The 25,686-nt window shown below is 43.0% G+C and overlaps 2 protein-coding genes across 4 annotated transcripts in view; both read left to right on the top strand.

Annotated features, from left to right (window-relative positions):
* The window catches only part of lrrc45 (leucine rich repeat containing 45), a 43,951-nt gene extending 33,869 nt beyond the window's left edge, over window positions 1-10,082 (top strand). For all 3 annotated transcript variants that reach the window (XM_028818624.2, XM_051936504.1, XM_028818623.2), the window contains exons 15-19: window positions 3,535-3,627; window positions 3,737-3,829; window positions 6,303-6,476; window positions 8,023-8,170; window positions 8,457-10,082. In XM_028818624.2, coding sequence (XP_028674457.1) covers window positions 3,535-3,627; window positions 3,737-3,829; window positions 6,303-6,476; window positions 8,023-8,170; window positions 8,457-8,653 — 705 coding nt within the window. In that variant the 3' untranslated portion in view covers window positions 8,654-10,082. The remainder of the gene's footprint in view (window positions 1-3,534; window positions 3,628-3,736; window positions 3,830-6,302; window positions 6,477-8,022; window positions 8,171-8,456) is intronic.
* A 3,233-nt stretch (window positions 10,083-13,315) lies between these two features.
* LOC114665235 (ras-related C3 botulinum toxin substrate 3) overlaps window positions 13,316-25,686 on the top strand; it is a 30,367-nt gene continuing 17,996 nt past the window's right edge. Inside the window, exon 1 of the mRNA XM_028819683.2 lies at window positions 13,316-13,482. Coding sequence (XP_028675516.1) covers window positions 13,448-13,482 — 35 coding nt within the window. The 5' untranslated portion in view covers window positions 13,316-13,447. The remainder of the gene's footprint in view (window positions 13,483-25,686) is intronic.

Raw genomic sequence — 25,686 nt, 5'->3', positions numbered from 1 at the left:
AGAACCAAGTGGAGCAGCCCGTCACGGATTGTGGTGAAATTTCCCTCATGAAACTTCACTGTTTGTATTAACTTGATAAATTGTTTATTTTGAGCTTTGTTTGACTTGGTGGTTTTGCATTTCAGTATACTGGATGGCATCTGTAACTGCCGATATAACAAGTTATGCACTAAATGTGTATGAATGAGAAGTTTTAATTTAGCAGAGACCAGAAAGAGTGAGGAAGCTTCATATGACCTTCATTGCACTTCTTATTTAAAATGTTTGATATTATAAATGACTCCATCTGTATAATGGAAAATGTTTGGCTTACTAGGCGTGTATAATAGCTTATTTGTTTATGTGCTTCAGAGCGGTAATATAGCTGAATGACCACCCCGGGATGTCCAGTGTGTTGGCCTTTCCCAGGACAGGAAGCTAACCCTCCTTCTCCAAAATCTACGCCTTCCCCGACAAGTTTTTTGTCTTAAGTAGCTTTGCAGGTTGTGGATAGTGACAGCAGAGTGCAGTTGGCTTTTGTGTTTTTTAAGGAGATTGTTGTTATGGCCGTGCTTTGTAAGAGACAGTTACTTGTTCAGCTTTTCACGAAGGATGTTTCAAATAATCAGTTTGCACAAGTGTTGCATTGTTTCTTTCCCCTACAGTACATGTCATGTCTCTTCACAGTCTCCGCACAAGAAGGAATGGCTGCACCATTCCAACAACTAAGGCCTATTAACTCCTTTTTCCTCCCATCATTGAAAGAAGCTTTACATGAATGTGTACAAATTATTCTGGGTCACTAATTTAAACCCTGCCTGTTCTCTTTTGGTTTAATTAAGCATGGATTTGATGGCCTCCGTGTCTGCAGACAGGCAAGTAAACTCGGTATTATGAAGCTGAAGTAATTTTCCAAAGACGTACATCATGGTTCATATTGTACTATGGGACCATTACTGGAAAGGTTTTTGGATTGATATGCGTTTTAATGAACTGCCCTGCGGTGTGTATTTTCTTTTCCTTCCGCCAGAAACTTTCTGATAGGTTCTGGAAATCACGGACTTTAAAACTATTTGCCTGACAATGGCCACAGTGGTAGTGGTGGTGGTAGTAGTAGTAGTAGACTGAGTAGACGCATTTCCTCATAACATTCTACTGAACTTCCAGAGGAATTCCCAGCCAGAAAGTAAATTCTCTGCTTCATGTCAAAGTCTATAGTCTCATCCCTTTAGTAGTTACTAGTACAGAGCAGCAGAGTTTCTACCCCATGGTCCACCTGAACTAAAAAGCCCTTAACATTTTAAATATTGCTTCTACTTCTGCATTCTTATTCGTTCAATTACTTCAATAGACAAAACAATCAACTGGTGCATCACTTTCTTTCTCCGAAGTCTTGGTACCAATTCTATAGCACCATTGTTGAGTACAGTTCCCTCTGCAGCAATGTGCTGGCCTTGTTTCACAGTACCCACTACACCAGGGGTCCCCAACTCCGGTCCTAGAGGGCCGCAGTGGCTGCAGGTTTTCATTCTAACCCTTTTCTTAATTACTGGCCAGTTTTTGGTCTTAATTAACTTCTTTTGAAATAATTTTATTGGACTTGCTCTTGAAGACTCTGACTTCTTAATTGTTTCTTTTTCCTTAATTAGCAGCCAAACAATAATGAGATGTGAAATGAGCCAAAACAGGACCAGCCAAACATGACCAACACTGTCAATCATACAAAATCTGATAATAAAGAGAAAATCAACAATTTTGGAAATGTCTGCTATTGCGCAATTAGAGCAGCAACAAGCCATGGAATTAAAGAACGGGTTTAATTAACAACAAGACTCGGCGCCTAATTAAGCAACTGGTTGGAATGAAATTGGTTGGAATGTGAGGCCCTGACTTAGTTGGTCTTCAGTTGGCTCACTCCATGTTTCATTTCTGTTTGGGTGACATTTAAGGAAAGAAATGAAGCAATTCAGAGGAACAAATCTTAAAAAAATAATTCAATTAAAATAGAAGTTAATTAACAGCAAAAACAGTGCACTAATTAAGAAAAGGGTTAGAATGAAAACCTGCAGCCACTGGGGCCCTCCAGGACTGGAGTTGGGGACCCCTGCTCTACACTCACTCATTGAACCAGACCTGATAAGTCTTGAAATTCATCCACTTATGGCTGTTGCCCTTGACCTTAACACCTTCAACCAAGAGATATACTCCTAGCACAATGCAGCATCCACTTTTAAACGTATTCGACATAGTGCCAAAAATGTTGTTAGAAGCCTTCCTGTAAGTGCAGCATCTGGGTGCACACAATCGGGCCCCTAAGCCACGTATTTTTGCATTACCTCTCACAATATACCATGGGAAATGAAATCACAGGCCTTCTCCAGGGGCACACATACCTTTTATAGACTGAACTTACAAACTCCTGTGATCCCTTAAATATCCTGGTGTCACAGTCTGTCATTCACAAGGTACTTTCGTGGCATCACCTACAACACTGAAGAATTGTGTTAACCAAGACATCCTAAAGATTCCCAATGTATTGAACATTTGTGGCTGGTTGTCATTCATACCCACAGCTTTCATATTGTGTGGCACTGTTCATACCATAACATAGATACAGAAACAGATTCTTGTAGCAGTGCTTGATCTGTCTGGCAGGTTCAGGAGATCTTCAAGGTGCTGCTCCAATTGCTGCTCATACTAGCTGACAGATTCGTGGATGGCAGTTCACTTACCCTTCTTAAGTTATTTTGCAGAATTTCTATGAGGCTGCCCCTAGGTGATTCTCCGTGGCCTCTTCAAACTCTGCATATACCAATGCATAAGTCACCTTCTAAATTCATCTTAAACCATTTTAGAGACCCTTCCTCAATGAATGTATATAAAACTCACTTCTTTAACTTGATAGCTTTTTATCTTCATTTCCTTTCAGCTGCCTCCAGTGGAGTTCGTAAATAGAGTTCATTCATTCAGTCCCCAAGATTAAGAAAAAACATGTCCAGCATTTAGCTAACCTCCAAAATAATCGTGGTAGACCTTCCATGCCATGCTCAGTACTGATTTGGATCTCCAGGATCTGTTCAGCTCACACAGTTGAACTTACTTGGCACCAAATGGCGATTCTTTGATTGCTCGGTACCCCTTTTCACTAAAACATATAGCATATGTTAAATTGGTCATCATTGTAAAGTGCCATAGCATTTTATATTACAACTATGTGGCAACTATTTTTAAAAAACTTTGTTTTTACAGATGTCTACAATTTAAAGATGAGAGGTTTTAGGCCCATTTTGTGGCTTCTTCTCATGATAGATTCAGCTTCTACAAATTGATCAAAAGGGTCTGCTGTTCTTTCATGCTTTACATTTACTGTTTGGCTATTTTTCCTTGAACAATTTTGGCAATTAGGTTTAATTTTAATATTTCACTTTTTTTAGGTCACTCAGTTGTACAGACCCCGCCCCTTTCCACTGAAAACTTGTAGAAATTATTTTTAAATACTGTATATTCTAGTTTTCTGCAAAACTTTAGTTGGCTTCTTTGATTTTTTTTGTACAGGTGGATCACCTAAATCGACATCTGGAAGACAGCGAAAGATCCCTGCAAGAGAGGATTCTAAAATTGGAAAGTGTCCGAATCCAGCTTGAAGAAGTGAGTGCAAGTTTAGCAAAATGAAAGCCACATGTAAACACTTAAACTGCAATAGTGATGCCTCTGAAGCTCAAAAACTTGTCTTGTTTGTCTCAACGCATACCAATAGGAGCTTTCTCGAGTCAAAGCACTTTCCGTTACCGAGCGTGCTCAAGCAGAAGAAGAACTTCAGAAAGTGAGGAGCCAGGCTCGAATGGAGGAGGTGAGCTAACATTTCCAATACATCATCCCTACTTAGAAGTGGCCAACTGTAAAGTCGTCCCATACGGCGCACATTTTCATGTTTTGGATGCAGTAAGAAAATGTAATTCTAAGTAAAATACAAACTTAAGTAAATTAAGGGATACGTCACATTCTTCTTGACGTTTACATTTGGGTTGTCCCTGGTTAGGTTATTCTTACCATTTGTTACTGACAAGTCTTTGCTGTTTCCCTCAGTAGTCACACAATCCTTCAATAAAAGATTCTTTAACTACTCCAAGTCTACCCCCTCGCTCTCCCCATATGCCTCAACTTTGCAATGAAAACGAACTTGCACAGCAAAGTATGAAATTACATTTAGCTTGTCATGTGTAATGCTGGTTTACATTTGCGAAAGCAAACCATTTGAAAAGTCAAAGAAAGCAACAAATCACTTTAGCCAAGGCAGTAATAGACCACCAGCTTGTTCACACAGTACACAATACAATACAGTTTATTTTTGTAGAGCCCAAAATCACACAAGAAGTGCCGCAATGGGCTTTAACAGGCCCTGCCTCTTGACAGCCCCCCTGCCTTGACTCTCTAAGAACACGAGGAAAAACTCCCAAAAAAAACCCTTGTAGGGAAAAAATGGAAGAAACCTTGGGAAAGGCAGTTCAAAGAGAGACCCCTTTCCAGGTAGATTGGGCGTACAGTGGGTGTCAAAAAGAAGGGAGTCAATACAATACAATACACAAAACGGAACAAATCATCAATACAGTATTTCAAAAATTTTACAAATATGGAGCAGAATTTAACAGTAGATGATATCACATAATATGATTTGCATTGTTTTTCTCCAGTTTCTTTTTCCAAGCTAACCCTGGTTGGTGTTGTCACAGGTATGCAGGGGCAGGCTGGCTGGAGGGCACCACGTGTTGAGCCAGTGTGCGCTGCCTCTTATATAACTTTTTTCAGACCTGCATTATCAAAATGTTCATCCAAATAAAAATACCCACACCTCCAGCTAATCACTCACATTCGCTATAACACACCATGACAGCATGCTGAAGGAAAAGCAGACAAAACCAAGTATCTGACCTTGTGCTATTCATTTGAACTGTTTGATTGTTAATGCCTTGTAGATTTTGGGATACTGCATGCCTGCAGTAACTCCAGATTTCACATTAACAACACAGCTTAGACATTTGAGAAGGTGACAATATGGAGGTACTGTCAACTTGTATGAAGGGTCGAGCACACAGAGAACTGCGTTACAAATGTATGGTGCATCTGAATTGTTTGCTGGTAGTGAAGAGTACACAAGCTCTACCCTAGAGAAATTAAAGTTCTGTTTTCTCTTGTGTTTTTATATAAAATGATTGCAGACCCCCGTGACCCTGTAGTTTAGGATATTGCGGGTTGGATAATGGATGGACAGATGGACTTTTCAAAACGGTCAGCCAGCTGGTTACTTTTCTTCAGATTAACACAATGCAAAGAACACTTTGACAAAAATCTATGCAACTAAGGTGTAGTGATGTGGAATCAAAGAGGAATGATACCTCCTCTCCCGTCTTGTTTGAAGTGGTTTCCCATAACCGGGAGACAGAAGAGGTGGTGCATGGGAGAAAAGAGAAAATGTGCCCTTCAGAATTTAGCATACTTTTGTTTTATATTCACCCTTCATGGATTATGGTGGTACAGGGTGGGGCATAAAGATCTCCCACATTTCGAAGGGGTATAAAAAATGAACGATGCTATCTAAAAAAAGAAAATTTGTACATATTCTGAAATGTACATTAAAAAAGTTTTGTTTTTAAAATCATATCAGACAAGTGGCTGCCGTCATTGGCAATACATTGCTGAAGACGTTCTTGGAAGTTCTCCATCACTATCTGGGTCATCTCGGGCGGAATGGTGTTGATTTCCTGGCTGATCCTTTCCTTCAAATCCTCAAGAGATCAAGGATGATGTTTGAAAACCTTTTCCTTTAGGTATCCCCAAAGAAAAAAGTCACATGGGTTTAAATCTGGTGACGTGCCGGCCACCCCACGTCTCTCCTTAAAGAGATCAAATGCCCAGGGAAGTGAGCTGTGGCCCCGTCCTGCTGAAACCACACATGTTCTGTCCTAGGTCTGCCATGGTGATTTTCTTTTCAGTGTAGACCCAGTTGCCCGGAGGGTAGAAATCCTTAGCAAAATAATTTTCTGACCTGGTACAGATGCATTTTGACCAAGTGTGAAGCATGTACGGAATGCTCTCTGCGCCGCAATCACAGAATGGTTGTTCTCATAATATACTTGAACAACAACAGCCCCAGTGTTCACCAGTCCAACTCATGATGGGTACTGAAAACGGTAGAGCCTCACCTACCAAATGAGACCTACCACCGCTTCTGTAACCCCACTACATCCTGCACAGTTCTCCCTGGTAATGTGGGAGATCTTTGTGCCCCACCCTGTATAAGACGACTTTTCTTCTTCATTCTGCAGCAACAAAAATCAAGTCATCTTGAGGAGAAGCTGCGCCTCCTAACACAGTCTAGAGACGAGTCACAGATTTACTGCACACAGCAAAAACAGACAATTGGTGAACTGCAGGCCAAAAACAACAATCTGTTAGTGGAGATAGAAGGACTGAAACGAAGGCTGGAAGATCTCCTACAGGTAAGATGTCCTGTTGTACTGCGTGACAAGATTAATCTTAGCCAATGGAGTTCTTTCGGCATCTCTTACATTTTTTTAGGGGTGCTTATAGTAAAAGGCACTATACAAAATAAAATACATGTGTTACGTATTAAACATTCACCTAATATAAACTATTTATTTATTTATTTTTTTTTTTGTAAAATGTGTCTTCCTGGACGGCAGTTTTTATAATTAGACTGCTGTAGAGATGGAGTTCCAACACTCAACAAGTTCAACTCTTCCAGCGTTTAACTTAATGGTCAAACATGTTTGAAGACAGCAATATCATGCAACAGCCGTGGTGAACTCTGATGAATTGTTTTGATCGATAAACATTAATCCAATGGTGCATTAACATATTATTACAGAAGCTGTCTTACCAGCATGCAGTGGCTGAGCTATTGAAGAATAATTATTGAGCCTTTATGCCAACATTTTTTTTTTTAATTTTGTGATTTTTTTTCAATTGCACTGAATAGCAAACTCAGTGCTGTGTTTTGGGTTTTCCTTTGTGAGCCCCTGTGCATTTATGGGTCAAACCTTACGTTTTTGACCCATACAACCACTGCTTGGCTTTTGGCTTCTTGAGCTGAAACACGGGTGTCGAAATTCCGGTCCTGGAGGGCCGCAGTGGCTGCTGGTTTTCATTCTAACCATCTTCTTAATTGATTACCAGTTTTTGCTGCTAATTAACTTCTTTTGCCTTAATTTGAATTAGCTTCACTCAGGCCCTTTAGTTGTTTCTTAGTCCTTAATTAGCAGCCTAACAATAATGAGACACAAAACAAGCCGCCACATGACCAGCTCACCTGTGCCCATCACACAATATCTTAAAATAAAAAAAAGTGATGGTCTCAGTCAGGTTGATCTCTCCGGTCACCTTAGGGGAAAAAAAACCAGAAAATCAACAATTTTGGAAATGTCTGCTGTGACAGAATAAGAGCAGCAACAAGCCATGGAATCAAATAACGGGTTTAATGAACAGCAAGAATTGGCTTCTCATTAAGAAAGTGATTGGAGCAAAATTGATTGGAATTTGAAGCCCCAGTTTAGCTGGTCGTCTGTCGGCTCGTTTCACATATCATTTCTGATTGGCTGTCATTTAATGAAGAAAAGAATCAATTCAGAGGACTCGATCATTAAAAACAGGGCTATTAAAATGAAGGGAAAAGAATTTAACAGTGAAAACAGGTCACTGATTACGAGAAGGAGTAGAATGAAAACCTGCAGCCCACCAGGACCGGAGTTGGACCCATAGAGCTGAAGAGTTAAACTGCAGCATCAGGTAGTGTGGGATGAAGTTCTGTTTGCTCTTGTCTGTTATGCACACGCTCTTGGACATACCTGTTGTAAACTGAAAATACGGTGGACATTTGTGTGTTTTGGAAAGAAAGCACATTCTGATGGTGCCTTGTGCATTATATAATAACTGGAGTGTCTCAGATATGTTCATCTTCCTAGTTTTCCTGTTGAACCTACCAACTGCTGCTTATCCAAGTTGTGAGTTTGTAATTTTTTTTCCCAGGACTTGAGTGGAAAGGAGCAAGAGAAAGTGGCTGAGGTGAACAAGGTGCGAGTGGAGCTTCAGGAGCAGATTGGTCACTTGGAGGCAGAGAGGACCGCACAGAGTGGACTGAAGGAGAAGATTGCCTCTTTGGAAAGAGAAATGAAAGGCAAGTACCTTGAATGAATGACTGAGTGATGTGCTAAATGTTAATTACTACAGTAGAAATGTTGTGACTCCTGAGACACGGGGCAAGGAAGCATTTTTCCAGAATAAATCGGGTCTGATACATGGACTGTCATGGGAAAAGCAGGATGGGTGACCATTTCTAATTCCTTCTGTTTATTCTTTCTCTCTCTCTCACACACACCTTGGCCATATATATATATATGTGTGAGAAGAATCAACAATGCAATGTTTCAATGTCGTCTTTCTCCTTTGTTTCATTCATGCAGTACAAACCAGTAATCACCGGGAGGCATTGTTGGATAAGGAGAGTGAAATTAACTCTCTTTTGGAAAAGCTAAGACTTAAAGATGCTGAAATCTTGAGGATGAGGGAGGATGAAGCTCAGAGGGCGAGCTTTCTACAGAATGCAATTCTTTCGTATGTACAAGGATCACCTCTGGGCAGCTGTGCCCTGAAAAAATAATATTTTGTATGAATTGTTCCACTTCAGGGGTATGCAGTATCACAATCGGCACGGTTTTCATTTCTAATTTTTGTATTTCACTCTTAGCAATAATGTTTTATGAAATACTCTCGGATCACAAGATATCAACAGATCACTTCAAGAAGAAGTGAAAAGGGAAAAATGAGCTAAGCACGTTTAAAAGGGGGCCGTTGTTGCTAGTATGCACTACCTGACCTGTGTTTCCAAGTTCAGAACAGATCTTTCTAAGATTTAAACAGCCTTCTGCTGTAAAGCAGTGTGATGTACACAGTCAGTGCCAAAACCTTTTCTGGTTGTGGATTTTATTGACCCCCACGTGTGCAGTAATTTCTTTAATACCACATTAATGCTCTTCGAGTGTGTTATACTTCAGAAATTTCCTGCAAATAACAATGGCCATTTTAACAAAAGTGCCTGTTATCTAGGGGTCTTGTAAAATATATTACTGCTTTTCAGTTTGAGTGGAGAACCACATAGACTCCCATTCCTAAAAGTTAATTCCACATTTTCCCTTTGTTGTTCTCCTTGAACGTAATGGGGTGCATATTAATGTTTTTTTTTCTTCAAATCAACACAAGTAAAATTTTATTTTAACTACATTAACCATAATGAAGGAAAAGTTAACTCGACTGAATCTGATGTAGGGTGTCAAAACAAGGAACGGACATTTGACCCTCCACACATACGCAAACAGACCCCAACGGTTTCTACATTGAAACGGTGGTCTGAGCTGTCTGCACGGAAATGAAGCCCAGTAAGTCCATCGCCTCCTTGGATGGCTTCTTTGCAGTGCACAGTACCGTAAGGTTACTGTCAGGGAGAAGCAGAGTGTTCCCCAGGTGCTTGTGTGTGTGATGCTGAGATTTTGAAGCCCTGCTAATATTTTAGGTAATGGCAGCGCCACCTTGTGGCCTCTTAACATGTTGTCTCTCTGCCTGAAGTCTTGTACATTTCCACAACTACAATCAAGTGAATGTCCGAAGGATGATATTTTATTATTATATTATGAACAAGACCATCATAAGACTCTTAAGAGCACAAACCCCTCATAATGCATTTAAAGTAACCAAATAAAAACAGAAATGGTTTACCCCCCTACAGTTGCTGATGGGTACTTACATTGGAACAATTAGGCTGTTTTAAAAATCATTGTGCTCTGATCTTTAATTCTCTTCTCCAATATGACTTTAATCTTTTACAACAAATTAGATATCATGATTTGCTGTTTCACATCTTTTTGTTTTTAATGAAATGATTGGCAAGGTGTGCACAGTGCAAATGCTTGTGATTTACACGCTGCAGAAGGCAGATTGTGTTATTGCATACATTTTGTACCTTTCTATATTTGAATTTTTTTTTTACATTTTATATAAAATGTTTTCTAATTTATCAATAAACACATTTTAATAGACATGTTTTCACAGTGCCTTTTGTTCTTGTTCTTTCTGTACCTAACTACTTTCTGTTTTCCAGATGTGGAGGGTAAGTGCATTGCCTGTGGCCTGTAGCAGACCTGTTAACATTTTTCATTTCTTTTTCCTCCATCTAGCCCTCAACTTTCATAAACTGCTGCAGAAAAGGAAACAAGGCAGGAACGGTAAATGCAATGACACTATGTAGTTTACAATGGGACTTGGGCCATAAGACTCAAGTGGCAGGTACACTAGCAGTGTTAACAACGGTGACATCAGGCCGCTGTATACCTCAGTGCTGTGTACTGAGCTGCAGAGAAAGTTACTGGAAGTCCAGGCCACAGGGGACTATGGGAAGTGTGCCTTAGGTTCCCCATGCTGTTAAGTGCTAGTAGCTGGACTTAATTGGCTAATAAGTATTTCTGTGTTCTCCATTAGGAGGCAGTATGGTGTGCTGGTTAAGGCTTTGGACTCCAAACCCTGAGGATGTGGGTTCAAATTCGGCTACTGGCACTATGTGACTTTGAGCAAGTCACTTCACCTACCTGTGCTCCAGGTGGTCTCAAATGGAGTCGGCCAGGTAATAATTGTGTGGTTCAGTGTCAGGGGGACTGGAGCTCTAACAGGATGATGTGTTCGTTAGCCCTTTTCTGACCCAGAAGGTTGTGGCTATGCTTCCTCTGTAAGTAGTTCTATGGCCACACTGTAGTCAAGCCTTGTTTGAAAATGTCTAGACATGTAAAACTATTATTATTATCTGTTACTGAACCTGCTTAATGGTCGCAGGGAAAAGGCACAAGACAAGGATCAGCCCAGGATGAGATGACTGCGGTGGGTTGGCACCCTGCCTGGGATTGGTTCCTGCCTTGTGCCCTGTGTTGGCTGGGATTGGCTCCAGCAGACCCCCGTGACCCTGTGTTCGGATTCAGCAGGTTGGAAAATGGATGGGTGGATGAATGGATTATAAAAAAACATTTCAGAAAATGTGGGAAAACACAAATAGTATCAGATTATTTGGTAGTTACCACCTTTAGCAACTCATTACCGTGTTGTGTTTCTCTCCTTTATGTCGTCGGGTGTATTCTTTTGGTTTTTGGGCCATATGACAGCACGTTGTTTGTTTTTCCCAGTCTGGCCATTGTCTCTGTGTGGAGTCTGCACATTCCCCTCACACTTCTTTAACTTTCCTCCACATACCATTGTCACGTCCCAAATCCCACAGACACTGTATGTTCGTTCGGTTAATCGGCGACAATCTTTCTCCCATGTGAGCGATTGTGTCCTCGCTTTACTCCTTACTTGTGTCCAGTGCTGCTGAAACGTTGGCTCCCTGTAACTCGGTAATGCAGACATCAGGCTGGAGGACTCATTTGTGATGCCTTTGTTCCTGATCCTTTAGCCAGTGCGTATGTTTTAATAACCCATCCATCCGTGTGTTAAGGCCGTGTCACATTGGACAGCTTTTTCAGTGAGTTTCAGATGTCGGCTTCACTCACATAATCTTAGTGAGTCGGCAGTGCATTCCCGTGAAGGCCAGTCGTATGGCGTGACATCGCCGGTGACTGACTACTCTGACTCGCCCTTGAACGGGTTTGATTGGGTCTTTAGTTGTACAACGGCCTCTGTGTGCGTGAGCGTCGACAGCCAATGGATGATAACCCGGGTGGGCAATGCTTATAATACAGTGATGAGGAATTAGAAAGGTGGGTGTATTGGACCTCAAAGACAGAATGAAAGCTTGTCTCCCTAATGTCGCGTGTTTTACGTAAAATGACAGAGTGGAAAAAAAAAAGGAATAAAAGAAGGGCTGAGATTGCAGCTGAACTTGCCACACCAGTTAACTCTTTGAACAGCACCAGTTCTGTCAGGCAGAACACCACCGGCTGTCAGAAGAAGGGCTGGGCAGTCGCCACATTTGACGTGCCCAGTGGATTTTCAGTTGTGTAAATTGGTCCGGTGATGAGATCAACTCCCTCAGTCACCAAATCTGACATTTGCTGTGACTAGAAGTCCCTTAATGTGACATTGGCTTTTGCAGTTCAATGCTGTGCCATATTGTTAAGCCACTTTCCAACTGTAGGTACGTGGAGCCTTTTCTGAGTTCTGCATTATTTAGTTTGTTTCATACTCCCCACTGCCTTGATTTGCACCAGTGTCAACTGCGAAAGCACCTCCAGTCATTGTCACGTCTGTCTGTCTGTCCACATTAATTCTGTTCTCAGTAGGCCAATTTCATTGAAATTTGGCACAATTACTCTTAATGGAAATTTGTTATGAAATGTAACATTTTGTTGAGATATCTTGAATAAAGCATGCTGTACATATTTTTGAAATTTATAAATTCTTGTATAAAAAAGCATTGGCTAATTTACCAAATTGTTGATCTTCAAGCAGAGAGCTACTCAATGCAGCCTCAATTACTGATTAAGTCAAGTGTACCCGTAGGGCGGTTATTTCATTTTGCGTATTTTTCCCCTGCATACGTCCATCAGCAGCGCAGGTGGACTGCAATATAAATGTTAAGAGCACAAGAAATGTGCTAAATGAGGAGGCCATTCAGTCCATCCGGCTCATTTGTTTAGCTGACACTGTAGCTAAACTGTCCTAATAATGACTGTGTCAGGCAGGTCTTTAAAAGATATGTTTAAGAAATATAAACTTCACTTGGACCCCCCGACCCCCCCCCCCCCCCCCCCCCCCCCCCCCCCCCCCCCCCCCCCCCCCCCCAACCAGTGTGTTGATTTGTGACAGTTTTACATCATTCGAGTTGGACTCTGCTGCATACAAAAACAGTTTCACTCATCACAAACCTATTTGGAATGTCTGTCCAAGACAAGCTACAAAATTAGAGTATAGGAAAAATGTGAGGGGATTGTTTGAGTTTGTTTAATAACGAAAAAGTTATCATTTATGGGTTAACTGCCATTTTGTAACCCTTTTGAGGCCAAATAATGACGAGATAATGGGGAGTACACTTGCAGTTTCTAATGAAGCGTGGATGGCATCAAAGAGAATTTACGGGAAAAAAGAAAGTGAATGTTCATTTAGAAAATGGGATCAATCAAAGGTGGCAATGCCCTCCATACCTTTTCGGCATCCACTCTTCCTACGAGCCCTGCCCTGTTAGCCCTACTGCCAAGCACGTAAAGCCGGCCTTGCCCCTTTAAAGTGGCTCGGCTTTTTCCGGACGCACGCGCGCTCGCTCGGCTTTTTCCGGACGCTGTCTGGCGCGTTCAGCAGTCGGCTCCTGATTGCTGCAGCTGGCTCGTATGCGCGCTCGGCTGGCTTCACGGCGAAGCGGATCCGTTAGTTAGAATTTCCAGCCACCCCGGCTCGTTGTGAGCAGCCTTTTCTTCGTCCAATGCAGGCTATAAAGTGCGTGGTTGTGGGCGATGGGTGAGTACAGTTGGCGTTTTTATTTATTCTCATTTTTTATACGTTGGGGAGGTGCTGCGTCCCCCTTCCCGGGTAGATGAAATCGCGTTTCTTCGGGAGAAGGCAATTGTTGCGAAGGAGGGCAGCGACTGGAGGATTTCGAAGGTGGAGAGCCGCTCTGTCATTCATTCGTGTGGCCGCCGTCGCTGGGGCTGACACTGGACATTTTTTGCCGTGCGTTTGTTTGTTTGTTTATCTGTTTGTTTGTTTGTGGCGGTACTCGACTCGAGCCGCGGCTCCCTCTGCTACTGGTGTCGTCCTCGCTCCAGTATCTCAGGCTCTACTGGGGAGGAAAGGGGCGGGCGCGGTGGTGGACACTCGACGATAAGAAAACCTGGGGGCTTTGCTTCGAGCAATTTGTTGACACTTGGCGCGAGACCGAACCTTGAGCGACGTTTTGTGGAGCGACAGGCGAAGGAGGAGAAGAAGAAAGCGCCGCCGGTTGTGGGGGGCGAGCGGCTGCTCGTTCCTATGATGTAATGTTTCACACCTACGGTACAATGCAACGTGGGGCGAGAGGCGGCGGCGAGGCGCGCCTCCTCCTCCTCTTGAATTTTTCCCATGCGGTCACTATCTGTGTTGGGTTTGGAGATTTTACAAACCTTTCGACATGCGTTACACATGTCGCTGTCATATAATAATCCGACAGGTATCAGTCGGGCGAGCGGTCTGTGCGACTGTCGTACTGGGGAGGTGGCCGCGAAGAAGTGATGCTGCTGCTGACTGACTGAAGGACTGACGCTGTGGGAAGTCCTTGTAGCAGCAACTGGCCAAAAAAGCCGAGCCTTACACCTCACCTGCCATTCACTCTCGACGACATTTATTCATACAAATGTGCAGCGTACTCTGCTTTTCAAATAGCAAACACGCAATAAAAGGTTAAAACGGAAGGATCCCAAAATGAAATTTACTGTTGAATACGGCCCGTTTATAACTGGGTATGATGACACAAGTCGGGGTGACATTTGATAACAAATGGCATTGACAAGAAACTCGCCCGCCGTGCCAACGTTACAAAACAAACCCTTGTAAGGGGGGACGAAAATGCACGACATCCAAGAACGGCAGCATTTAGAAATGCCGGACAACTTTGTAGATGCGTGAAAACGGGCGCCTTCAAAAGTCAGTACTGTATTGTCAGCATCATAGGACCCCGGGCAAAGTAGTGTGCTGGGGTCCCTGCTTTGATAGCAAAACAGAAACGTACACAGGCATCAGGAACATCATGCCCCCCCAAAGGCAGTGCCGGTTGTGCCCATACGTTAAGACGGCATTGGTGAGTACAAAGCACATTTATTTAAAAGAAACGCAGTCTTAATCTAACAATTCAGAAGGGTGGAGCCAGCTATGGTCATCATTACCTTGGGTTGTATTGTTGGCATAGTGAGCGTTAAGCATTCATATTTAAAAACAGCAATAGTAATATAACTTTCTAAATGAGAGAAGACTTACATTCAATATTCAGTGTTAGACTCTTAACATTTCTTATTGGTGAGTATTAAGCATGCTGTATATTTAAAAGAAGCACAATATTAATACTGTATAATATTTCAGACAGGTGGAAGCCATTATGTTCAATATTTAGTATTAGATATTCAGTATTGTTAGCTTTCTTGTTCTGTTGGAATGTACTAAGGCTTTTTTTTATATAAAGAAACACAATTTTATTAGAACATTTCAGATGAGTAAAAACGACTATGTTCAATATTGAGTATCGTTATTGTGTGTATTGGTGAGCACTAAGCCCATGTATTAATTGCTTTGCATTCCCAAGTTAAATTACTGAAAAGGATGAGAACTACAGGAATGCGTTTGTTTTGGCGGCGAGGGGGCTCATGGGGTTGCCTGGAGGCCGAGTCAGATTTACATTTTGAAACCGAAGGGAAGCCCCATGTAATGACTGCAGTTGCTGAATTCTCACCAGGCCTCAATGGCTACAGCAGTCGCCACAAGTCACTCGACTCGCTGTCTGTGGCTAATTGCAAGATTTGTTTCTTCTGCAATTTCGGAGTTGCATGTTGTGTGACACTTGTGTGGACACCACATGCACGGCTGGACATGAGAACTGTCATCTGTGAAAGTTGAGAAGGTGGGCTCTAGTGAGTACCGTGTTTTGACTGGTGAATCATCGGTACAGCGGACGGTACAGCGTACAGTGAGAGACAAGATTTTCATGGCAAGCAAGAGTGACTGGCACATCTGTTGCGGACACGAGTGCAATGAGCAGTTGTAAGGTTTTTTTCTGTGTTAAATAAGCAAATATCGCTATTTAAGGATGCAGCTGGTTTAAAGTTTTTCCGTGAAAAGATGCTATAACAAAGGCGCTTTATCCTGACTTTTGCCTTTCTGGTTTAAAGTATGCAGACCCTTCTAGAGGAAGCAGCTCTGTAGTCCATCATTAAGGTTTAAATCCTCCTACTTTACCTTGAGCTGCTTCTGGAAGCAACATCAGCACAAGAGCCGTGAGCTTCGTGAAATGGCTGACCTCCGTTTAAGTCCTTTCTGCCTGAATGGGGCACAAAATGCCACAAACAAAGAAGGGGGGAGACTCTTAAGAGCCACAAAGTGGGCCCCCCAACTGCATATTAATGCTTATGATTTTGGAATGGAATGTCCGACAAGCTCGTATATAACTGGGACTACAGACACTTAGCCATGTTGTGTAAATACATAAATAAAAATAGTGGAGTATCTCGGCCCCACTTCAGGGCAGGTTCCTGCCTTGCACCCTTTGCTGCCATGGTGGGCTACGGCATCACTTAAGTGGATTAAGCAGGTTTGAGAATGCACGTTGTAAATTAGCCCACTAATTTAAATGTTACATAGAATGAATATGAATGCTGTGCAGTAAAGCGTACTGTGGTGGGGACTCCTCAGAATTCCTTTTATTTCTGCATCAATTCAACCTAAAATCTGCGCTGCTCTTTATCTTCTGCAGTTCTAGTAACACACATGCTGCTCGTCTCCTGTTCCTCTTGAGCAAGTCTTGGGTGCACCCTGGCATCGGGAGAGATGCAAGCCCCCCAGGGTGTCTGGAGTAGTCAGACCCCGTGTCTCATTGAAATGATGTCCCGCAGCAGTTAGTAATGTGGATGTCATTTTCTAGTTATATCTTATATTTTTCCCCAGTCAGGGAGCAGGTTGCTCTCTATAAAGGCAGACCGCATGGTGAAGTTGTTAAGAGTTGGGACTTCAGCCCCCCATGAGGTTGCGGGTTCAAATCCCATTACAGACACTGTGAGTAAGTCGCTTCACCTGCTCGTACCCCACTTCAAAAAGCAAAAGAAATGTAAACCAGCCATGTCGTACATGTTGTAAACCTCCTTGGGTGGGCCGCCAGCTAAATGATACGTAATAATCTTTTCTGGCTCCTTACAATCTGGAGCTGCGGCTCGTGTACTTCATGGCCTTTTTGAATTGTTTGCCACTGCACTTTTTCTCACAAACCTTGGCACCCTTTAGCACAACATACAGTACCTTTGCCCATTGGTGCCAACGGTTTTATCCTTTTGGTCTCGGCTCGCTATACTGGTACCAGTTTTTTTTTGAGGTGGGTTTACTCATATTTTTAGCACAGAAAAGAAATTTGCTCAAGTGTAGCGACTGTTGCTTTGTGCAGGCTACCCCTGGTTGGGGGGGAGGTCAGGCAAGTGGCTGCCATTGTTATTTAATTACATGTGAGGAGAGCTAATTGCGGCTTGTTTTCTGTCAATGTCACGCTGCTGCTGAAAATGAACGTTCCCACCCTGCACGTGCACTGCCTAGTGAGCACAAAGGATCACAGTTCTGTTGGCTTTATTAATTTGTCACTCGTAAACTCAATTTGTTTTCCATTCCGGAAATCTTGAGATCTTTGGGCAAACATTGTTACAACCTGTTGATGGTCCCCTTATTCATCATAGTGGTCAACAAGGAAAGTAAAACCATGAAGCGTCCAGTGTTTAGATCGACACGCCATCCTCCTGTCACTCAGCATGTCTGCACTTAGGAAGATGAGGGGGCTGCTAGTCGATTTCCACTAGGAGTGAAAGTGAACAAAACGCTTACATGATTCCAAGTGTAAAAATGTTACTTCGGCCTAAGTGGCTTCTTATTAACAGATTGGAACAAAAACCTGCAGCCACTACAGCCTGTTGTAGGCCCCTAGTTTTGTAGGGTCATTACGGTCACATCACGTCATTTCGTGTGCTAATCAACGTGCCACATGGCACCATGATTACTGAGCACAACTACCTTAGTGACTCCCCTGGTGCTGATGGAGTCTGCGCCCTTCTGGATTACAGTCTTCAACACCTTAACCACTAGGGAGCCGCACTACCAACTGTAAAAGGTTGCTTTCTTTTTTAAACTTGTGATGGTATTCGTTTGGAGAAGTACTGTATAAATGAAGATTGACAGGGGAGAAAGTATTGTAATTTCCCATGCAGTGTCACCATTAAACATGTCTCCTAACGTATTGGCTGTTTATCAAAACCTTTACTAAGAGAAGATTACAAGCGGCTGTCATGTAACCAAATACAAAAGACTGTCGGTGTGCTGTGGCGTCACCCCTGCAGTGCCATTCTCCTTGCTCCCTTGGGGGGCCACCTAACCGCCTTTCCTCCAATCCAGCTCACTAGTTCAGGCTCCTGGTCCGCACTCTCTTTTCTGGACCGTCTCTCTTGGTTTTACTTCTTTTTGTTTTTCTTTCCCACTCTTTTCCTCACCTCCTTTTTTTTTATACCTTTGTGGGTGCAGGTGCTTTGCTTGATGACCTGTGGAGTGTCGGTGAGGAGCAGCTGAGCCAATCACATCTACTGTATGCAACCCTGTGGGTGCCCAAACCAGAGCCATGCCAAAGGAGCACTGGCACCTATTGTGCTGGGAGGTCTCCCTCCGCCTGTCCCCCTTGACTGGGAACGAGAACAGGAACCATAAGGGACCATTCTTCATGCCAGTCCATCCATTATGTCTGTCGCAGCAGTTTGTAGCGCTACAAACAAACGGTAACAAAATAATCTTAACATCTATCCATCCATCCATTTTCCAACCCGCTGAATCCGAACACGGGGGTCTGCTGGAGCCAATCCCAGCCAACACAGGGCACACGGCAGGGTGCCAACCCACCGCAGAATCTTAACATCATTTAATATAAATATAGTAAACCAGTAATGGCACACTGCACGAATCCACTTGACCTGAGCGTTCATAGTCTTCATCCTCTTTCTCTGTACGTTTATCATTCGTTTGCTCAGAGGTTGATGCGCTTGCTTCTACCTGAGCAGCTCTTCTGTTCTCCACCCTAGAGGCCCCCTTCTTCTCTTCTTTCTTCGGCATCTTTTGCAATTACTTAGTATGTTTTCTTTAATTTTTCACCTAAGCTGGCACTTAAGTCTTCAATCTGCCACAAGAATAATTTAAGATATGAAGAGGTAAAGGAAGTGACGGCGAAGGTGGTAGGGAATGAGAGTGGCGCCCGTACACATGCACCACACAGCCACCCTGCTGGCCAATGCCGAGAGTTGATTCTACAATAAAATACAAAGAGTAATAACCTTGGAGGTCAATCATCACCACGAAAGCAGATAGTAGACGTCACGTAGTATATGTGTACCAAAGTTCAGGTCAATCGTTCAAACGGTTTGCAAGCGACAGGTGATTTAAAATCCTGGACAGACAAACGGACAGCCACGGTAGCACATTACATAAGAAGATAAACGGTGTGATCGTGCTGCACTTGTCTCTACAGAGTTTACCTCTGCGCTTTTGTGGCTGTGAAGGCCTTAATCACATCCACAAAATTCATTTGACTCTTAAACTGCCATTCGAAGGGCCAGGGTCTTGAGAGCGTTCGGTCTCTTCTTGGTACGCCTTTGAGTGGAAGTCGTTTTTAACTCTTTCAAGGCAGGTGTTGACGTATAATGACATACAGTGGTATCTTCACGCAGCTGCCGGTTGCTACACAAAAGTGTTTAGCACAACGATCAGCTAGGGAGCAACTGATCAGCTGACGCCGGTACGTCACTTTCGTTTTTGAGCTCCAGATCACTTGCATCAAAACTGGAGTGCAGTACGTGTGAGTCCGATTCAGCAGTAATACGCAAAACGTTGTCTACGGAGTATTTTGCTTTGCTCGTTCACTATGCTCTCTTATCAGATCCTCCTTTAGCTCTGGCAGCCGGTGTCTACACAAAGACAGCTGAAGAAATATTCAGCCCTCAAAAGAGTTAATCCACTTCAGTTTACTGAAAAGCCCACTCTCCTCCGAGCTCTTTGTGACGTGCAGAAAACTTCAGCGTACAGCATTAAGCAATTCAAGAGGCGTTTTTAAAAGGGGTACAAATATCGGGGGCTTCATTTGACATTAAAAGTGGTTGTCATATTTGTACCAATGGTGGCACTACAAAAACAGTAAAAAAAAATAAATAAAAAAAATAAAAAAAACATTGTGGGGCCCCCACTAGACCCAGGGCCTGGGACAAATGGTCCCATTAAGCCCACTGTCGGTGCCCCCCTTCCTGCATGGCCATTGCTTTAGTAGGTTGTTTTCATTTTTTTCTGGTAAAAGCGTCGGGGTCACGGCCTTTAGCAGCCGCTTACTTAACTGCTGACTTGGACAAATTGTGCATGTGAACTGCTCAGAGTGGCCATACCATGACATGTGGTACGCACATTGATGTTTTCTCATTCATTTTCAGCAGGCCTGTTCTTTACATTAAAGCCTTACTTGACAAACTGTTTGAAGGCATTTTAAAGACTGCACAAGGCACACATCCATCCATCCATTTACCAACCCGCTGAATCCGAACACAGGGTCACGGGGGTCTGCTGGAGCCAATCCCAGCCAACACAGGGCACAAGGCAGGAAACAATCCCGGGCAGGGTGCCAACCCACCGCAGGACACACACAAACACACCCACACACCAAGCACACACTAGGGCCAATTTAGAATTGCCAATCCACCTAACCTGCATGTCTTTGGACTGTGGGAGGAAACCGGAGCGCCCGGAGGAAACCCACGCAGACATGGGGAGAACATGCAAACTCCACGCAGGGAGGGCCCGGGAAGCAAACCCGGGTCCCCAGGTCTCCCAACTGCGAGGCAGCAGCGCTACCCACTGCGCCACCGTGCCGCCCACACAAGGCACACAGTAGGCTGCAATAGCAAACCGGACAGTACATCACAGAATTCACTGCTCTCATTTCATTCCACCTTTCCACAGAGACCAACAGGCGGTTCATGCAGGGTCTGTCCTGTCCGGTGATCACTCATTGGTTTACAGGTGAACTTGGGCACTCGTTCAGGGTCCTCTACATTCATCCATCCATTTTCCAACCCGCCGAATCCGAACACAGAGTCACGGGGGTCTGCTGGAGCCAATCCCAGCCAACACAGGGCACAAGGCAGGAACCAATCCCAGGCAGGGTGCCAACCCACCGCAGGACACACACAAACACAAGCACACACTAGGGCCAATTTAGAATCGCCAATCCACCTAACCTGCATGTCTTTGGACTGTGGAAGGAAACCCACACAGACACGGGGAGAACATGCAAACTCCACGCAGGGAGGACCCGGGAAGTGAACCCAAGTCCCGAGATCTCCCAACTGCGAGGTAGCAGCGCTACCCACTGCGCCACCGTGCCGCTGGTCCTCTACATATATGGAAAAATTTGGAGGTCATTTTTTTTTTGCCTTGGTGGTTACTGACTTTATTTTTACTTTTTCTTGTGATGCTCTGGACAAAATCCTTTACTTTTTAAAGAGCCATACTGTATTTTTTTTTTTTTTCTGATGCCGTGTAGTCCTGAGCAGGGTTGGAGCCAATCCCAGCAAGCATAGGGCACAAGGCAGGACAACAGTCCATCTCTCACACACACACACACACACACACAAGCCAGCTTGGCATCACTGATCCTCTGAACCTGCGTGTCTGCAGAATGTCGGAGGAAACCCACACAGACACGGGGAGACCCCAGGATGTGAACCCCGGTCCTTACTGTCCTTTTTGTCTTTCAGTATCTTAAAGGTTATTATATTTGCTAAACACATTTCCCCAACAGCTGTTTTTAATAAAATCAGGACACGCGTGTTTACTCCTAGCTGTCTTTGGCCCCTCTGCTTGACTTCCAGGCTTCAGCAGTGGCGTCTGGACACCTACTCAGTGGGTGGGAGGGTGGGATACGTCTGAACACTTGGCAGTACTGAGAAGCGTAGTAATTGCATCTTCTGAGTGTGTTCTTAACAAGACATTCAGAGCGAGAGAGAGAGAGAGTGTGTGTGTGTGTGTGTGTGTTCATCAAATGTCAAAGTGGGCCCCTTCATCAAATATGGCTCTCCTGTAACTGTGGTGGATGGAAGCAGTTGTGGATAACCAATTTAAAAATAGTCTGGGCAAAAACAGTGATAATGTAAAAGACGAGTTATTTATTTATGTATTCATTTGGTCACAAGTACTCTTCATGTGCCCGTCCTTAACCATTTTAAACGTATTCAAGTTTTGCCCATTGAGATAGGAACGTTCCCAGCCTTGACTCATTACATCTTTCTCTCCAATCCAGCCATCCTGTCCTTTCCAGTTCCAACTTTTTGAATTTGCAGTAGAGATTTGTGCATTCCCCAAACACCCCAATTTACCCCCTTCCTGCTCTCCCCGACATTCATTTGGTTCGGCTCTTTCTCATAAGTCTCTCCTCCACGAAGCTCCCTTCCAAACTCTCCCAGTCCCGTCTAATTGGCTAACAGACTGTTCCCCATCTTCTGTGTTGTGCTAGCAAATCATCTTCCTAAATACCAATAATTGCTCTAAAGATCCTAATCACCAGCACACGCAGTTTAAATGTCTCCATAGACTGTACCCTATCCCCCAGATATGTCCTGGGGGGCCGCACTGGCTGCAGGTTTTCATTTCAACCAGTTTCCTAATTGCCAGAGAGTCCCTGCAGATAATGACACTCGGTATTTCACTATATGGCTTGTCGGAGCTTTCACTCCTCTGAGCCAAATTTGAATTGCGTTACCTTTTCTCAGGATCAAAACAGATGTGCACTTCAGGGTCCTCCCCATTTCTCACTCTTTTATTTCTAAATGTCGTATTAACATGGACACTTCATGATGCTCATTCCCACCTTGGCTGCAGAGCTGGCGCTTTCTTTGTTATTTGCTGTTTGTTACCAACGGTGGCAGGGTACGAAAATGGGAAACGATTAAAACTTAATGCAACTATTTAAAAGTGAAATATGCAATTTAACTAAAATAGGGCCCAAAAACCATAGTGCTTGAGCAGTAAATACTGTATGTGGGTTCTAATTAAGAATTAATTAAGTCTAATTAAGTGAAAACCCGCAGCCACCACAGTCCTCCAGATTTCCCTGTCCAGTGTCGTCTTTACCCTGGAAATGTCCTCCGGCTTCGGATCTCTGCTGCTATGCAGGTGAATCCTTCCCCACAATTCTTGCTCTACCCATTCTGTTGTCCTGTCTCTGCACGTTCTTCTCCTCCTTCCTCACCTTCCTTTTGTTTTTTCCAGCAGAGTTTAGCTGCTTTTAGCCTCTCGCTGGAAATCTCCTGGCCTTGTCTCTACTGCAGTCTGGAAGTCTTCATTCTACCATTTTGAGTCCCACTACCCTCCACTTGAAATTTCTACATCTCAGACCAGTGACTCTACCATTTCTACTGTCCAAAACTGGCTTTGTGCTGTTCAGTTAGTAAAGAGCTGGTTGCTGGTTGCTCCACAAGTCCGTTCCTCCTGTCCACTTTCCTTCTTTATTTTTTTCTCCTTACTTTGCCATGCACCTCTGCCTGCGTGTGTGTGTGTTTGTGTGTGCGCCAGTTTACCTGTCAGCATTTTTATTGTGCTTCAGTTGAGAAAGCCATTTTGAAATAAGGTGGGGTGGTCTTGGCATGATGAATAGGGGTTTGTTCCTATGTAGCCCAAATATCTGTTCTTGATGGTTTCCTTTTACTGTACTTTTCATTTTATCAATAAAAATTTCGTCACAGAAGAAAAGTTATGCCAGTTGGTATTGAGTCAGCGTTAAAGTAATGCATCTCCAAAGTGGGAGTGCAGCTAATACTCTCCACGCCTTGGCCTGCTTCACAACACTAGATAGTTTCATGTAGCTTTTGCCCAGCTGTCATTTTGCATTCCCCAAATCCCAGTCCTATGGCAAATGCAATGTGATACAAGTGACTGGGGGTCTGGAAGTAGACCCTCTCTGTGACAAAGGCTACGTAGGACAGGACTGTCACAAACAGACATCACATGAGGAAGTGGCGGGAGCTCATTGGATGGATTTCTGAAAGGGTGGTGGGCATTCGCAGCCCAGGCTCCTGGATCCCCCCCCCAAAGCCAATATGAGACCCTTCACTTTCGCTGCCTGTGTGTTGTGAGTTTTCTCACCCTTGGATCATGGCGACAGCAAAAGGAGTAAAGTAAGAAGATTAACTACTGCGTTTCCTGTGACTTCACATGAAAATTAGTTGACAAGAAAGTAAAACAGAATCCTGTGCTCATAAAGACGTGTAAATACAGGAAGTCCTGACATAAAAAATATAAATGAAAAACTTGAGACTACACACAATATATCTTAGAAAAGTAGATTGAAAGTTAATTTTCATTTCTGATAACTATTTAGCTGTATAATATTTTAGTGAAAGTCCTCATTGGCCATATAGCACCTTCAACAACAACAACATTTATTTATATAGCACATTTTCATACAAACAATGTAGCTCAAAGTGCCTTACATAATGAAGAGAAAAAAGACAAAATAATTAAAATGAGGGAACACTAACATAGAATAAAAGTAAGACAGACAGACATGCCCACTCTTACTAGTACTAGCACACATATTGATACCGAGACCATTCAGAGATTTACAGATAATTGAAAAAAAGACCAAGTCTAAACTAACAATTTCTGAAAAATGATACAGAAGGGAAAATGACATCAAATACAACACAACAATTCACAGCTGGACCACAATATCAGTGACAAATATGAAAGAATAAAGTAGAGATTTAACTGGCTATAACGATTTACCTTGAAGAAGAACCACTTTACGTGCACGTGGGGAAATGGCCTACTACTTCAGAAAGTCTTCAGACCCTCCACATTTTACACTTTTTGTTATTTTGCAGCCTTGTGCTAAAATTGTTTAAATTCATTTTTTATCCCGTCATCAAACACTCAATACAGCAGAAAGACACACCGAAAATTGAATTTTAGACATTTTTGTAAATGTATCTATTATATAAAAAAAATCCTGCGACGAGATGATACTTTTTGGAAGATTTTTTCAAGTCCCGCGAGACGAGACTTTGGCCATGAGATTTTCTCAAGTCCCGCCCTCCTCTCAACCATATTCAGCCACGCCCACAGTCCTCTTACCTCTCATTCGTGTGAATGCTTTTGTCAGACTCCGTTCCTGCTCTCTCAGCTCTTACACATTTTTACGTTTCTCTCACTTTGTTCCCAATTAAAGAAGATGTATTATGACCCGAAGGGTTATCAACAGAAAAATGAGTACACGGGCAATCCTAGCACAGAGAAATTATGAAGTCAAACAAATTAACGCCAAAAATGTCGATCAGTTACTCTGCAAATTAGTTAAAAGCATATCAATAGACTCTGCTGACACAGTTGGTGGTGATGCTGTGGAAGATGAAAACATCAACTTCCAATATCATGAAGAATATCTACAACTGTTAACACCGTCTGGTCTTCCACCGCACAACTTACAGTTGAAAGAAGGATGTATCGTAATGTTACTGTGTAATTTATGTCTGAGTGATGGGCTATGCGATACAACAAGATTAGTTGTATTCAAAAATTGGTCGAACAATTCTGACATGTAAAATTTTAACAGGCGACAAGAAAGGTAATGAAGTCCATCTTCAGGGGATAACATGAGACACCAAAGGAGATCTTGATATGCCATTCGTATTAAAACGTTTACGCAGTTTCCTGTTAGAATAGATTTTGCTATGACAATTAACAAATCACAGGGACAAACATTCGAAAAAGTTGATTTACTTATTAGAGAGAAACGATATTCAGTCACGGGCAGTTATATGTTGTGTTCTCGCGATGTAAGTCCAAACACGGAATAAAAATGCAAAGCGATACTGACGAAAAGTTCATTCCAAATATTGTTTTTACTGAAGTTTCACAGTAAAAGTG

The sequence above is a fragment of the Erpetoichthys calabaricus genome, chromosome 14, assembly GCF_900747795.2.
Source record: "Erpetoichthys calabaricus chromosome 14, fErpCal1.3, whole genome shotgun sequence".
Classification (NCBI taxonomy): Eukaryota; Metazoa; Chordata; class Cladistia; order Polypteriformes; family Polypteridae; genus Erpetoichthys; species Erpetoichthys calabaricus.
The sequence above is the reverse complement of the archived record's forward strand: the minus strand, read 5'-3'. Positions and strand labels throughout refer to the sequence as shown.